Source organism: Carya illinoinensis, chromosome 13 (genome assembly GCF_018687715.1).
Source record: "Carya illinoinensis cultivar Pawnee chromosome 13, C.illinoinensisPawnee_v1, whole genome shotgun sequence".
In the NCBI taxonomy this organism is placed as follows: Eukaryota; Viridiplantae; Streptophyta; class Magnoliopsida; order Fagales; family Juglandaceae; genus Carya; species Carya illinoinensis.
Window position 1 is genome coordinate 21,458,019 of NC_056764.1, and position 14,662 is coordinate 21,472,680.

General features: G+C 34.0%; 1 protein-coding gene across 3 annotated transcripts; it reads right to left on the reverse strand.

The window, feature by feature from the left end:
• Nucleotides 1–9,622: 9,622 nt before the first annotated feature.
• On the reverse strand, nt 9,623–13,838 carry LOC122290873 (shugoshin-1-like). Of its 3 annotated transcripts, XM_043098543.1 has the most exons (10): nt 13,463–13,834; nt 13,340–13,377; nt 13,009–13,117; nt 12,893–12,916; nt 12,720–12,788; nt 11,230–11,268; nt 10,919–10,960; nt 10,728–10,821; nt 10,577–10,637; nt 9,623–10,226 (listed from the first exon to the last, which is right to left on the reverse strand). In XM_043098543.1, the coding sequence occupies exons 1-10, from the start codon at nt 13,598–13,600 to the stop codon at nt 9,923–9,925; spliced, it is 918 nt and encodes a 305-aa protein (XP_042954477.1). In that variant the 5' UTR covers nt 13,601–13,834; the 3' UTR covers nt 9,623–9,922. The 3 variants fall into 3 exon arrangements, with proteins under 3 accessions (XP_042954477.1, XP_042954478.1, XP_042954479.1); XM_043098544.1 differs by lacking the exon at nt 11,230–11,268 and having other exon boundaries at nt 13,463–13,838; XM_043098545.1 differs by lacking the exon at nt 13,340–13,377 and having other exon boundaries at nt 13,463–13,837.
• Between the last annotated feature and the right edge of the window lie 824 nt (nt 13,839–14,662).

Sequence of the window (14,662 nt, forward strand, 5' to 3'; positions counted from 1 at the left end):
ATTACTCTCATTAGCTGTAGAAAGATGGAGCACATTATGTATGCAAGGACTCGTATTGGTCTTAGAAATCTGGCATAATATTAGGAGCTTTTCAACCGGCATGTCTTTTTTGACAAACAAAAGTCACAAAGCAAAATAGAAGATGGAATCATCATGGCCTTGGAAGCTGCTTGTCATGGCACTCATTTTTGACTTGAGGGATTTGCCTGCATGTGCTAGCTGCAGTTCATCCCCAGCATAGACTACACCTGTACAACACAACCCTACCAACTAGCTAGTAGATACATCTATACGTATTTTCTATGAAAATCTCTCTTTAAGAGCATGCTTTCAAACACAACACATTACACACATTTTTGTGATTTATAGATAGCTTTTTATGTCCCATTTTCTAAGAGCTATATACTCTTCTCACCGTGTTTTACAGCATTTGCCTGCTTTGATCGAAATTTTATAAAAAGCACAATATTTCAATCATTATTGTATTCTTGTTAAAGTACTTTAAATCAGATGACATAAAGTCTGATTTTCAAATAGAAAAATTAGGTTCGAACTCTTTATTTTTATATAAAAAAACAAATTCATCACTGTATTGCACTAAAAATTAGCCTAACGGTGACAATTTCTCGAATACACACAAAGAAATATGTCGCTATTTTCCATTTTTTTCGTCTTTTCTTCAATACCAAGTCATTTGGAATATTTATAGGGATTTCTATCCCCATTATCTTAATATTTTCTAGTTTCAGTACAAAAACTAGGATGAAAACTGTAGTCTCATGTATTGTATTTCAAACCTATCTCTTTCTAATGTTCAAATATAAGGTCAAGGGAAATAATTCCATTGGCCAGAAAAAAAGGAGCTGGTAACCAAACTTTCCCACCAATATACTTGCCCAAAGAAAGTCGATGGACCCCTTTTGAACACTAAAGTCCTAGTTGAGGGAAAGAGTGAGGCTTCCATTTGACCAGTTCAAGACTGCCATAATATCTGGGACACGTGTACGGTGCGAGTGAGGCTTTAACATCACATCTGACTCCTAATCTTGTAATTTGATAATATCGAAAAAGGATAGGAAAATACAATTAATTAATAATAAATAAATATATAAGATTGGGAGCGCCATGGCTTTATGTCCCATTCGTAATGTGATTGTTAATTGCCTGCACATGTTTGTCCACACCGGGATGCGGCTATTTTAAGCATCACGCAGGGGGGGACACTCCCTCCAACTTCTCCCTCCTCTTCCTCCATTTTGGAGAAACTGTAACTCCTTTTTTTTTTTTTTTACTAGAAAATAATTTATTTATATTTTATCAATAATAATAATGATTTTCAAAGGATGGATTTTATTGATACAAAATCACGTCATTTTTTATTTATCATTTAAACTTAATGATTTTTTTAAGTTACCATTTATTTTATGCTAATTTTAATTTATTTATCTCACAAAAGACACTTAAATCCTCTTTTCAATCCAATAACAAAAATAACTATTTTAAAACCAATGCTATTAATTTCTGTATTCAATCTTGTATATTGAAAAAATTGAATTGATTTTTGTATTTTACTTAAAAGTTTAGAAAAATTGTAATGATTTGATAATAATTAGATGAAAAAAATAAAAAATTTAAATTTTAAAAATATTTATATTTCAGTGATGTTCTAATGTTGAGATAAGTTTATGATGTTTGAATAGTGAAAATATTTCATCTCATTTCAAATCATCTTATCTCATCATATGATTACAACTTTTTTCAAAATTTCATATAAAGTATAATAAAGAATTAAATTTTTCAAATTTTAAAATAATAATAATATTAAAAAATAATATTCTAACAATATTTTATTTAACTTTTAACTTTTATCTCAACTTAATTACTATCGGAACCAAACCTTCTGGTCCTAATTATATAAAAGCTTAAATGAAAGTGCGGGCACGAGTGTAGAAACCCACCTACTTATACATGATTTGCCTCCTACAGGAGTAATGAGCGACATTCTTTTGAGCCCTAGCATAAGACACCTTGTGGATTCTTCTAAGCATTGATCTGCACTTCATACACCTCTTCTTATATCTTCAATTATTCTCTCTGTCGTCTCCCTCAATCCTAGTTTCTTTTTCATTTTCTCTTTTCAATCGTCTCGTCTTTAATTTGTTTGTCGTCCACGCCTTCCCATTGTCTCTTGTCCGCATCGTCTCAGTACTCTCATTTCCTTCAATCATCTCTTTTTCTCGTCTTTCTCTTTACCCGGCCACTTGTTGTTTCTCATGCATATATACACAAAATCTTTGTCATCACCACTTGGGCCAATGCGAGCTTAGTGGTCAGTGTGCTTGGAAAGGGGGCGGGGATGGTCCTCGGCAACAGGTGGCCGGATTGGTAGGTGATCAGAGTCCAATAGTTGAGCACGTAGGTGGTGGACAAACCATGCAGTGGCAAACCTAGCATCCCGGTTCCAAGAAACAATTAGATTTTCTTACAGGTTTTATGTTACATGAATCAAATTCTAGTTAATGGATTATGTTCTCTCGCCACCAACAGCAGCACAACATGAGTACTACGTACATTGGACGTTGCTGCCTCATTTCCTGACGCATGCATGCAGCTTAATTGGCAGTTCACTGCCTATTGCAACTTAGGGAATCAGCCCAATAAAAAAACCAACATTCAAGGTAGTTTCAATTAGTACTTCAAGCAAGCGTAAATCAACCTTTTTAATAATTTGGGATAGAAATCATAATAAATAAAGGGTAGTTAGAGAGCAAAATTGACTTTCCCCAAAGTCAAAGTATTGATACCACAGTATATTCCACTCAATTATTGTAAGAATAATAAAGGAGCGTCAAGCTAGCCAAATAAAAGATTATATTCAAATTATTAGATTACTAAAACATGATAAAGATCATCTTGGTGGGCATGAACTTGATAATACATGAGAAGTTGTTCATCAAACCCTAACCTGAATAGGAAATTATATATAGGTCATGACTAGATAATTCTCAACTTGATAATTCTCAATTATAGCTCTAAAGAGTGTGATTGTGGGACTTGTATAGGGTCTAAAAACTGTTGTTAGTGCGATTTGTGAAAATCTTTTTAAATCTATTTCTTTCATTCAACTTAAGATTTTGAGGCTATAAAGTGCGCACATGTGTCTCTTTTTAGGCTTTGATTGTAGTGCACCGGATGTTGGACGTTTTTGTGCTTGAGAAAAAACCAAGACCTCAGGTCTAAATTAGGGGAACCAAACCCTCCGTTCCAACTCGAGGTGTCTTTCCCTTTTGAATCGATAGGGTCATGTTTGATCAACCAATTAAGCATACTCTTTTGGCTGGACCAATTAATATCTCCATAACAACCCTTGTGCTACTACAATGAAAAGGAACCATACAACAACAATTAGCATGACATTTTAAGAAAGTACAAGATTCTATTAATACTCTTAATTGCCAAAACATGATATAAATTTAGAAAAAGAATATGGCATCACCATATCTTTCTTTTCCCGCCTCCAAGCTCCACTATCTTCAATGCCATAATAGTAGTTTGTCTAGGCATGTTTTAAGAATGATAATGATCATAATAATGATACTCAAGGTATGATATTAGTGATTATAATTATCATTCCAATAAATAGTTGTTAAAAAAGACATGGCTAAGGTATCCAAAAAACAGGGGATCCCTGATCTACTTGATATATGTTAATGTAGAAGTCTTTAAGGAAGCCATCCTTAAATACCCAAAAAGAGGAGAGACATCGAGTATCATTACAACATCACTTTTACCAACATTATTACATTATACAAGAGCAACTAAAAAAAAATAAAAAACTTAGGGATTTACTGTAGAGCGGGCATCATATTCATCATAGACTCTTTGGTAGGACTGGCTATCCCTTTTGCACATTTGGACCCCACATTATCGTACCTTTGATGCCTTCTCAATCAAACCTGCAGTGGGTTGCATCAAAGACTATGATCTGGTTGGCAATATGGATAACATCACCATTCTTCATTTGCCATTTGGTTGAGTGATAATAAATACATTACTTAAAAATGTCTTTAATCCCCATCATGAGCATAAAAAGGGCCCGGCCAATATGCTTGCAATATCTTGATCACTCTTAACCAACCAAAAGTTACACTTCCAAGGGAGAAAATGTACTCAAAGAAGAATTAAAACCCTCAACAATTTTTGAGTTTGGATAAATCTTAAACATATAGCTCACTTCCAATGAAACTCCAACTCATGATAAATAAAGGGAATTTGGCTTAAAAGATTCTAGGAGGATCATATATAATTGGGGGTTGAGTACATAATTAGATTTCGGGTTTTACACTGCTATCTTTTTACTTCGCGAGTTTCTTATTTTATTGCTATTTTAAATATTTTAAATTCGTCAAAAAATTGGAAATTCAAAAAGCAAAAATGATATTGGTGTAAGACTTCAAAGAAACTGATTGTATATTTAACCCTATATATGTAATTTCTGCCCAAGGTTTATCATTTATACCTGAGACGAGAGAAAATTATTAAGTTTTATCTAAAAGAAATAGCATGCTTGCAAGAGTACTGCACAGTGCACACACTACTTTTCTAGCTAATAAAAAAATATTTGCAAAAATCTCGTCTGTAACATCTTTGCATGAAAAAGTGTAAGAGTCGGAAAGAAATTAGGGGCCTACCTTAACCAGAATTCTTTTGCCTTTTGATAGAAATGATTCCATTAACGGTCGCAAAAGCAATTCGTTAATTCTTTTCAAGAACCCTGTGTTTCTTACTCGGCTAGCTATTCCTTTCAACATCCCCACAGTTTAGTGGTTGATTTCAACCTTTTTATCCCCATCTTTCCTTGACACTACAAGATATTAATATATAAATATTTTTCATGTAGATACCACCACTTTTTCGGAAAATTACATAATATGCTCGCTTGGGGCTGCATGGCCCGGCTATACTTTGTAATTTCGAATTATTAAATGTTTTACATTCAATAAACATTTATTTTGCAGCAAAATAGAATAAGAGGAGATAATTGAAGATGGCTTCTCTATTTAAACACGATTATCGTATCACAATAATCGTTGAGAACGAGATAGAAGGAGCGAGAAGTAGTAGATGCTGCTCGAATTTGAGTCATCCCTAGCCTATATTCCAGTCCCACCAAAGAATTCAATAAATTCTTAAGCGGCTAATATTACACCATTTAACTAAAAATTGATAAACAACACTCAGCCTAATTTTCAAAGGAAAACATGTCTTCGTTTAAAGTTAAAAATAAAAATAAACTCTATTTAAGTTCTTCATTTACCAATACATTATTTTGTATGTTTGATATATTTTTTTCATAATTATAATAAGTCTTCCAATAAATAATTCACTTAAGGGATGATTTATAAATAACAATATATATATATATATATATATATATCTGTGTGTGTGTGGACTGAAGTTGACTGAAATTATTCATGCAATTGAGGTTACTTCAAGCACAAGTGTTCCTCCATTTTTGGGGTTTCATCCCACATCAACAGAGAGAGAGAGAGAAAAAGGGGGTAAAGGAATATACTTAGATTCAGTTTTGAATTGGATTACTCACAAATAGAAAGGAAACCCCGAGCTGAAGTCCACCATTAGTGGGGTCTTAACGGCTAATTCCTGTCGGCGTAATCGAAAAGGATATTAATGGATGACAACTTTGTTTAAACCGCGTGGGCTCCATTACTAACATAAATATTATTAGAAAGACAGAAAATACAATAAATAGGTCACATAGGACTCTTTAGTCTTTAGGTGGGTCGTCAATTCCATCTCAAATCATATCATGTTTTTGTAGTTGTATGATCTTTGGAATCCCAAGCCCTCTCATTACACCAACAATTAATTAATATAAAATATAATAAAATAAAAGGTTAAAGAAAGCTACCTCCTTGGCTCCCCCCAACCAAGTTTTGTTTAATCCTTGTCATCAATCTTATCATTAATTAATATTATTTAGAAAAATAATTCATCTGTCCGGGTATAGTCCAAATCATACGTACTCATTTGATGAATGACGCGTGTCTTTTTTATCTTTTTTTATTTTTTTATTTTAAAGTTTGTGAGAATTAAGGAGAATTATGATAGGATACAGTTAAAAAACTATTGCACAGTCAATGTACACTGTAAATATCGTTCATGCAATAATGATTGAATTTCTTGAACATTTGGCTCCCAAACATCAACTTCACCAACTCAATTATAGATATCCTCCATATCAATGCTCAACAACTGGATGACTTTTATCAGACTGTCCAGCATCATCGATCTACATCGATCATCGGACCGTTCTTTGGTTTCACAACCAGATTTTTGAATCCAGATCTGATGCATGCATTGCTGCCCCAATTATGGTGTCGGGTTTTATGCCTTGTAGTGCACACCATCTTGATCAGATTGCAAGCACTGTAATTTGGAGAAATTATTAGGCTTTTCTTCTGTTAATGATCGGCGGAAAATAACTCCGATGATTAAGTTAGTCGGAGATTCTTTTAGAGTAAATTGTTGAGGAGAAAATTTCAAAGAGATGTGATTCTGCATGTTTTAAGGAACCCCACCATTCTATTGAGTTTGAGGCAATCACTTGCCATCATGTTCATTTCGGAGTGTCCGTTAATTATCATCATCATTCGAGACTCTAAGGAGCCGTCTACCTGCATGCTTCATTTTTGTAAACGATCTACAGATATATATATAAATATATATATATATATATAGGGGTTATGTTTTCACAACATGTCTAATCTTTTTTTATTTAATCATTTCAATTTTCTCAAATTCTCATATAAAATAAAATAAAAAATTTAAAATTTTAAATCTCAAAATAATAATAATAATATTAAAAAAATATATTCTAACAATATTTTATTCAATTTTCATTTTTTATCTCAACTTATCTCATCTTATTTATGAAAACAAACGAGGCTAGTAAGAACAGTAACCTGCATACTCTTAAAATTATTTACAACTCAATTGTCTTGTATACTACCAATCCTTATACAAAGCATAAAACATCTCTAAATTAAACATATCAAGTAAGCAAAACCCTCCAACTATTTACACTCTTAAGTAAGAACATTAACCAGCCCACTTTTAAAAGTTATACATCCTTTCTCTAGGAATATTGTTATAATCATATCAAGACCAACTCAAAAACTACATGATCAGCACCCTCCTTGATTAAAAAATATAACACCCACTGAACATCTTATAACACTACCTCCCACTGCGCAAACACATGGATTCTTCAAGGAACAACTATACCATTCCCTTCCTTTTATAATGAAAATAAAATCTATTTATAAGTTTCTTTTTCCAACACGCTATTATATTAATACATCGACTTATAAATAACAAAATCTCATTTTTATATGTAATGGGTCCTCGTCTAAAATTATGAATAACCAAGCTAGGGGCAAATTAGGGCCCAGAATCGGGTGAGTCGTGGTTCAGGGCCGATGAACTTATTCCTATTAGGCTCGTGGACCCTTTGGCCCAACCCTATGCAACCTCGGAGTTCCTATTTTGTTTTATTATTGGTGCTAAGGTATTGGTTTTCTTTGGAATATTTACTAATTTTTCCTTGCAAGGTTAAGCAAATAAAGAAATGAGAGAATGTTGGCTATTGAACATGAAAGTTACACAGAAATATGAATGATATTGAAGAGACCTTCATGACTAGTTATACAACAAGACAAAAGAGATCCAACAGTCCGTGATTACACTCACGCGGTTTTGGCCTTTTTGGGGTCTCTCTCTTCAAAATGGCCGCCCCATTTGTCCTCATATATCCCATTGCATGTGAGGGTTTTGAGATCAGTAGTACTTTTAAATTAAGAGCTTAACTGGGATTGTGGCGTTTCTCTGTAAGTTGATAGCGAAGATGAACGTGTGATGGATTTGTGGGGACAACATGTCCAAGAGCTCACGGGAATGGCCAAAAACCAGACTTTCTTGTTTAACGCAGGTGAAATCTGATCTTGGATTGGACTTCTCCATCACACAGATACAGAGGGCCGTCCAAAATCTTTTGCTTGCTGGCCACCTTATTTATTTATATAAAAATGTTGTTTTGCTTGTGGGATACATATGTATATAGAATAAGTTGATGGGTTTTGAATCGATGGTTAAGGATATGTAAAAGAAATAGGGGGAAAAAGGGAAAGAAAAAGACTCCATCCCTCCAATATTATGGCCCCCACACGGTTTCTTACTTTATTTTGTACTACTAATGCTGAAGCATGTTCTATGAAGAATTCTGGTATTTTATTGACAAAACATTCACCAATATTGAAGATTTTTTGCTCTTGACTACTAAGCACCAAGTCACATGGATGAACATTTTGTTCCGCCATTGCTGGCAAACCTGAAAATGACTCCCCTCATGCACCCAAAGACTAAAGTTTGAAAAAAATCTAGACACAGAATATATATATATATATATATATATCTAGTTTTGCTTTAAATGACAATTACATTTAAGTCTAAAATAATTTCAAATGTCATGTCAATAAATATAAGATAATAGAAAATGTATTCACAAAAAACTTACAAAGCCACGCGAATTTCCCTTAAATAATTTAAGATCTTTTAAAAATTTGAAACACTTCGTATTCTTTCTCCTGTAACGCTTGATTTTTTTTTTAAATTATTTTTACCACTCTTAAAAAGGCCAGAATCATGTTTTAATTAATAATTAATAATTTTTCATTGCAGAGTTGTACAAGTAATTCAGTAATTGATTATAATGATGATACGAGTTTAGTTGCTCTATTGCATACCTAGGATTTTAGTGAACTTCTGTGAAATCATTATTTGTTCCAAAAATTTAAGTTGATGAGAATAGATAGATTTTATTATTTATTTTATATCTTAATATTCTCTTTCACGTGTGGGTCAGAGTCGTTAGACTCCCTGTCAATGAGTAGATCAATATGTGGAATATTTAATTAAATTAAGTATAGTATAGAGTCAGTTTGAACTTATGACATCTACACTGATATTACAAGAAATCACCACTTATCATAAAAATTTAAATTAATAGAAAAAAGTAAATTCTATTATTTATTTTATATTTTAACAGCTTCTGTAGTTTTGAGTATACTTATTTTTTTAGACAAATAGAGAAATGTTAAAATTATGTATTCATCCTATTATGTTAATGCGGTATACCCATTAAGCTTTAAATTATTTTTCAGAATGAGAATTTATTCACATGTCTTGAAAATAAAATGAGACCTAACTCATTTGAATAGAAATAGAACTTCGAACGATGACTGTTCCTTGAGAACGTTTAGAGTGCCCACAGCCACAGGCCTCGACACATGCCAGGAAGTTTGTACCCATCCACCGTTTGGGCTTGTATGCAATTGGGTGCACGTCGGCAAATTTCAGGTTGAGTCAAGGTTACCAAAGCCCAATGCAGTGTTATTGTTTAAAAAAAAAAAAGAAAATTCCAACCAGCTCCTTTGCAGTCAAGGCAGAGCCATTTAGCTAAGATGTAACAACCCAAGCCCATCACCGTGGTATAGCAGTAATTCAAACAGAGCATTTGACAGCCTAGCCAGACGTGAAAATGTGTTGTTTTCAGCGGAAAATTTGAAGATTTTCTATGTAATTTATAGCAATGAGCAATTACAAAATAATCCCCATACGAAAGAGATCAGTACGTAAGAGTCAATCTCTTGTTTGGATATACCAATTTTTGCAATTTTACAACAACATAACATGCCTGATTAATCACACCAATGTGGATACGACAATACCACAAAAATACCATATCATAAACTAACAGACAGACACAGAAAGACGTGGAAACATGTGGTTTTAGCTCTATAAACAGTGGCTTGACTCACTTTTATGGGTGAGAAGATTCTGATCACTCTGTCCTCCGCATTTTAATTTTAATGGGAGCTTCCGTGTAGGATTCCACCTTCTCAACAGCTTTGCGTAGTGGTCTTCCAACTGAAGATCTTCGTGGTGGTTGTGCTTCATTTCTTGGCACAAAAATTTCTACTTCCGCTTCCTTTTTGATTGATGATTTTAATGGAAGAGGACCTTCATGCATAGGATTTTCAAGTGACTGACTGAGTGGATAGTTAGCATACTCTATCTCAAATAAGTTCTCTGTGGGTTCTCTCTCATGGAATTTAAACCTTGCGGATTGCCTCCTCATACAACGCCTGATCAAAGTTAAAAAAGCCAGCATTTTACCTTTTTCTTTCAAGGGGTAAGGGATGATAAAAAGCAATGATAACAGCATTTTTTGCATCTCTGCAGACATGAATGCAGGAATCCAGAAACGAATTACAGATCAAGAACTTGCTAACACAATATTTTTTTAGATCCTTTTAAGGAGGACGTCTTATGCATTTCTTTCAATGTTTGATATGTTCATCTATTCCTAAAACATCCAACACTCAATAGAATGCATGCGAAGTTATATGACATGTTCTTCGCTAGGGGTTTCCCAGAATCATGTAAGACAGAAAACAGTTAAGACGTATGCAGCTATATTAATGCTACAACAAACCTTTTATTTTCAACCTTCTCTTTATCTGCAACCTTTTCAAATGCAGTAGATGGGCCCATAGCTGCAAGTATTTGTTAGTCCGATATAGAAAAAGAAAAACAAATCTAGAAAAAAGAAAATGAAAGATCCATTTTAGATCCATAAAAATTACATCGACTTCTTCTCGTGCGCCTTCTGTTGCGATTAGACTTCTTTCCACTGTTGTTAGCTTCATGCAATAATTGCTCTGCCGCCACCTCTCCTTCCTTAAGGCAACAAAATTCAAGAAGCTATAAATATAAAGAATCGGATGGGCCCTAACAACATATCAGAAACATGACAAAGAAGAGTAACTCAACACACCTGAGAGGCAGTCTTTCCATCATAGCTCACCTCTGTTTTTCTCTGCAAATGAAGTAAGATTTCCTTTTTATTAAAAACATAGTGTGTTGAAGTTTAATCTGAAGGGTATTTCAATTGATTTCGTTTACTATAATTTCCTTTCACACCGGGATTTCCTTAAATCTCCTACTTCAGGTTAAATTTGCGAGAGTTGTTGCTGTAATAGTATTAAAAATCTACATAAGAAGTTCCCTTTTGATAGCTTACTAGAACAAAAAAATATTCATAAGATCATTGAATCAGAACATAACAAAGAAGAGTAACTCACACACCTGAGAGGCAGTCTTTTCATAGCTCACCTCTGTTTTTCTCTGCAAATGAAGTAAGATTTATTTTTTATTAAAACCAGTGTTGAAGTTTAATCTGAAGGGTATTTCAGTTGATTTCGTTTACTATAATTTCCTTTCATACCGGGACTTTCTTGAATCTAACCTACTTCAAGTTAAATTTGCGGAGTTGTTGCTGGAAGAGTAATTAAAATCTATCTAAGAAGTTCCCTTTTGACAGATTACTGTAACAAAAAATGCTCATAAGATCATTCTGATCAGTATTACCATAGATTAACTTTATCATATCATATACTGCATTGTTATGAACTACGTGGTTGGAGGCTGGTGTTTAAGGTTCATGAAATTCATGACATCTCAAATCAAAGATCTGTGTGAAGTATGTATGGCATCCAACATGCAAAAATATATATGCTCTTAGATGTAGTTTCGAGCAAGGCAAAGGGCAAAAAAGGAGAGAGAGAACTCATTCAATGAATCGAACTCCGTAATGAAAGTTGCATATTTCGCAACAAATAATAAAAGTAATAGGAATGAAAGTTGCACTTGCATTATTGAACCTGGTTAGCTATTCTACATGGCACGGTAAAGATTGTGCAAGGCGATTCTGGAAGACATCTTAAAACTTGGAGGAGGAAATCAGCGATAGGCAGGCAAGAAAAGTTAATATTCACAGAATAATTATGTAATGACTACTGGTTTTAGAAGAGGTTCTGCAGAGGTTCAGTGTGTAGATGACCTAAACACCAGGGGCGTATAAACCAAACAAAAAATCTACATAAGAGGTTCAGTATGCAGACTAAGTTCACTGTAGAAACAGCTCGCAAGTATATGATGTCATATGAAGAGGAAACTAACACAGCTCCAACAGGTTTTTACAAGCCCTACTTCCAAGCGTGTATGGACTCTGGAGGCACAAGTTGACATGAATTTGATTTACAAAACAAGTTCCAAATTAAATTATCTTATAAATCAAATCTTGTCACGTCAACATTATAGAAGACACAGATATAATTTTTATATTTTACGACTTTCAATTGCTACTTGCACGTGTATAACATGTGCATTACCAAAACATGCCAAAATTACTCTTGGTTACATACGAATCTATTACTTGTATACAAGCTGAAACAATGTTTTCATAAAAAAAAAATGAGCCACGTTATCAACTATTGTCATAAATATTATTATTTATTCATTCTTTTATATCAGAAACTTCTCAATTTCTCAACTTTTCCTCCCATCTTGCTAGGAAAAACCTTTCCTCTTTTGTGATATAAACTCTTCGGTTTCTCAATCATTCCTCTACTCTTATTGAGAGAAACCTTTCATCTCCTCTTCAGATAATTGTAAAAAAGGGCCTTCAGTCTCCACCTCATGTGCTTGACTAAATAATGGTACTAGCAATTTACTTATTCCAGCCTGCATCGCACGGGTTTACGACTAGTATAATAGAATACAAGGTTAGAGCTAACCTTCAGTTCTGTATCCTTCATTTTGAGTAAGGCATCCTTGCATACAAGCGCATGACCAAGTGTTTTTATCTGAAATAAGCAGTGTTGGGAGTTTAAACACAAAATTACCAATGTTCATAAGTGTTTTCATAACCAATGTGCATGAAAGAGTTGAAAGTTCAAAACCAAATTACCCTCTCTCTTCCAAAATTAAGTTCCTGCACAATCAGCAATGACAGTTACAATCCGTAAGAACCAGAATTGTAGATATGAGATTAAAAGATTTGTTTCAGGCGAAAAGCAGGCGCACCGCTAACATCTGGCTATTTGATTGAGCAAGGTTCCAATTCTGAAGCTGCAGTTTTTGAAGACTCGCTCGCAGTTTCTGCAACTCAGCTGCACTGAGTTCAATTGTTTTACTGTTGTAGTGTAATTAAGGACACCCACTCTGATTAGTAGGTAACAACAAACGTATGCGGGGGTGGGGGGGAGGTGTTGGGGTGTGGGGAGGAGGAGGAAGAGGAAAAGAGATAAATTATGTTATTTGATAGTTTCCTCCGCAAACAAACATAAAACCAACCAAACAATAGACCCTCCAGAGCGATATGGAAAGATAGATAGATAGAACAACCGAAGGATACTTCCTCTCGGAGATAAGTTTGAGCAAAGCCTTTCTCTCCTGATGTGGAAATCGAAAACGTAAACAACCCTAGTAAGTGGAACCACAAATATCAGAGAGTATCGAGAAGCAAGCAAGATTGTACCTGGAGGAGTTGGTCGATGTAGGCCTCATCTGGGGGCGGCTTGTCGTCTTGGCTGGGGAGTTTGGGTTGCGTCTGCGAGTTCGTAATGTCGGATAGTTTCTTCCTCATTATGCTTCCGAAAGAAGACCTCTTCGCCATTCTCTCTCACCCGCAAAGGTAATACTGAGAAGGAAAATTTTGGATCCCAAGTGAAAATTGAATTTGAATTTAACAAAGCTTGTGGCACCCTGCGGAAATGCAAAGAAAATTGGACGCAAATTGCAGATTTTTGGGAAAAGATTGTAACAAAATTGACGCAAACTCCGAAAGAAGAATTCTAAATCAAGAGAGAATGTGAAAGGCAAAGGGCAAAGAGGAGAGAAAAAGTAAAAGCAAGCAGCAGCCAAAAGTGGATGTGGGTCGGCCTAACGGCTTTCCGAAGCGAAGTGTCCGAACCTCAAACCCTTCCGAACCTCATTTTTGAAATATAATGATTTCTATACGACGAAACCTATAGTCTTAACCAACGCTAGATTTGATATTTTCAACAAGAAATGATTATTATTATTTTGAATCTATCAAATCAAATTAATTTTAAATTAATTTTTGTAAATTTTTTATATAGTTTTTATTTTCTTTTTCCTTTTTTAAATGTAAATCAGCAAAAATCAAGTAGATTGTCTTAAAGCATTTTCATCCAAATGAAAAAAGGAAAAGAAAAGGATATCGATTGTTTCTCTCCTTGTAAAATTAAGTCCTCCTTTAACTGTTCTAAGGTATGACTAATCCTATTTTTTTATTTTCATTGTTGTCGGCTCCTTGGTCAAGTTGGGTAGTTGGCATCGGCACACAATGGTTAGGCAAATTAGGCAATTATTCATTCTTTCACTACTCATTAGAAGTGTTAGCTTAGGCAATGTTTTAGGTAAAGCTAATATGCATATTTTTTGCTTTTGGTTACTCGATCAAATTCGAGCTTCAAAATAAATTAGTCATCTCACTCTCTATAATAATAAAATATTTATTTTTATTTATTTATTTTTTATCTTTTCAAACCGATGTGTATAGCAGATAATCCACACGATTTAAATAGTAAGATTTGATTTTTAATATTTAAAATTTAAAATTTATCTACTAAGTTAAATCATATTGTGACGGCCCCAACTCTCACGGATGGACACGTGGAAATCGAGACGTTGGGATGATGACAACATGCATCAC